Source organism: Montipora capricornis, unplaced genomic scaffold (assembly GCF_036669925.1).
Source record: "Montipora capricornis isolate CH-2021 unplaced genomic scaffold, ASM3666992v2 scaffold_351, whole genome shotgun sequence".
Taxonomy (NCBI): domain Eukaryota; kingdom Metazoa; phylum Cnidaria; class Anthozoa; order Scleractinia; family Acroporidae; genus Montipora; species Montipora capricornis.
Window position 1 is genome coordinate 5183 of NW_027180086.1, and position 2318 is coordinate 7500.

The 2318-nt window shown below is 39.0% G+C and overlaps 1 protein-coding gene across 1 annotated transcript in view; it reads left to right on the forward strand.

The window, feature by feature from the left end:
* Nucleotides 1–817: 817 nt before the first annotated feature.
* The window catches only part of LOC138035265 (uncharacterized), a 3792-nt gene continuing 2291 nt past the window's right edge, over nt 818–2318 (forward strand). Inside the window, exons 1-2 of the mRNA XM_068882073.1 lie at nt 818–1014; nt 1224–1315. Coding sequence (XP_068738174.1) covers nt 876–1014; nt 1224–1315 — 231 coding nt within the window. The 5' untranslated portion in view covers nt 818–875. The remainder of the gene's footprint in view (nt 1015–1223; nt 1316–2318) is intronic.

Genomic DNA, 2318 nt, shown 5'->3' on the forward strand with positions numbered 1-2318 from the left:
GGAGTTTTCACATGTAAACACCCACGAAAACTCGGTGGAATCGTCTCAATACTCGGAATAGAGGAATAGCAAAGAAGTTCAGCTAAACAAACACTGCTCAAAGGAAAAAATACCGAAACTAGCCAGAGGCGCAGAGAAATCAGGATTCACGCACGCAGTCCATACGCGATTCCCCAAATGAACCGCATGAAGTCATAGGCATTATGTATACATTCATCGTACAACAAGCCGTTTTAAAAAACTAACGATAGAATATACTTACTCGGCACGGTTGCGGGATTGGGATCTTCCTAGTTCTTTTTCTGCTCGCTCTTTCTTGTGGTAAGCCGCTCTCCATTTTAGATGCTAGTTCCTGAAGCATGTTTCGCTGCTCATTATCTCGCGCTTCTATTGCTTCTCTGAGGCGTCTATTTTCCGTGAGAACCTTTTCAAGCAATACGACATACTGATCTTCCATTTTGCAGGTAGAAAAGGTTAGGAATCAGGTCACGAAGGAAGAAACTTTCACACAGCGACACAACTCAACTAGCAGATAAAATTCGCTCATGACGCTAATTTCATGACGCTAGTTCCGAAAGTTCCCGCCATGAATATAAGTTTCTAATTGGCTTTTTTCTATCAGCTGGTACGTGATTGGCTGAGCTAAAACAAGCAAATCAAGATGGCGGCAACACGGCCACCGGTTTTCACAATTCCACATCCGTTCACGTCAAGTCTGTTTCCGATTTAATGTTAATGCTTCTTATACTGCTAAGATGTCTTCCCGCTTGCGAAAGCAAACTAGACTGTTTTGTGGGCATTGCAATGAATACTTGTCCAGGGCTGCTTTTTGGAAACATCGGAGGGCTTATTACGATGTGTAGAAAGAGCGTTGGATGACCAAAGATGGCGCTGAGGATTTGGAACATGAGGCAAAGAAACCAAAATATCATCCTGATCATGAGCCCTGCGAAGATATGTGGTCATCTGATTCTTCTGGTGATGAGGATCTTGAGGCAGCTATGTCTAATCACGGTATGTAGAGTTTATAGAGTAGTCTTGATTGATAGATACAGGCTCATATAGAAAGCGGGAAATAAAATCCGAAACGTTTGTGAACAGCGAAATATTTCAGGATTTTACAGTAACATTCCTGAAATATTTCAGGGTGTTCACGGTTTTCTGAGTTGACAGTAAATTGCATAATAAGAGTTTTGTGACTCATGATCTTTTTGCTCTGACAGGTTTCACCCGAGTTAATGACTGTGAGGATATTTTGGGCAATGACACAGGGTGTTTCAATGGAGTGAGCAGTCATATGGAAGGAAATGATGAGGTAGGTCTCTGGCTCCATGTTTCAGGTTAACTTGATTCCAACATTTGGTTAATCTTGATCAGTTTCTATTACAATTCTGTGTAACATTGCAAAACTAAAAAAAATAGATAGAGTGGTTTCTTCTCCATTTTATGTCAAAAGTTTGAAGAGGATTGATACTGAATGAACTCATTCAGATTAAAACAGATTACCTGTAACCTCAGTGGTTGGATGCAAAATGCTTTAAAACAATTTGGAATGTGAAATGCCCTTGTACATGTATTTACATTTGTAAGCACATATAACTGATTTCTTTGTTTGCTTAATGAGGCTCGAAAGGGTTTTTCGTTGCTATAGTGTTTGTGAAGCGATGAAAGATACATTTCATGGGGTAGATAGGTGTATATATTTCATAGTGTAGGCAAACTATAAATATCTTTGCAACTCTATTGTTGGGTAATACTTTAAGGGCTTTTATCACGTCATATCGGTTACCATGGCAACACGCCAGGTCCACAAAAAGGCCCTCTAAATTTCAGTTTTTGAAAATTATCCGAAAAACTACGTCGGTGACCCACCGTTTTTATTTCTTTGTTGGAAATCTTCCTAAACTCTTTAACTTCTTAGAGAGTATGACAAAAAGTTATGCAGTAGACTTTAAGGTACATCGAAAAAGGGCGTTTCATATAGTTTACAGAAAATTCTACTAGATAACTTTACCTGAAACCTCTTTTATTTGAAGTGCCATTGTGAATGATACGTGCTTGCAAAAAATCAAGATAGGTCACCCAGCAAAATTTCAAGATAAAGACAATTTTTTTCCACTGGTTCTTTGTCCGGTTTGCGTGATTTTATGCCGTATTTTCACTTCGAGTGTGTTGCGCGTTCAACCTTTCGATACAAATTTGATTCATTCAGCTGACGCATGTTTCTTATTTATGGCGTGTGTAGGTTTACATGTGCACATGAAGCCAAAAACCATTTCCAGCCTCCTTAATGAAATTTAAAAAGTGTTCTTACAAAC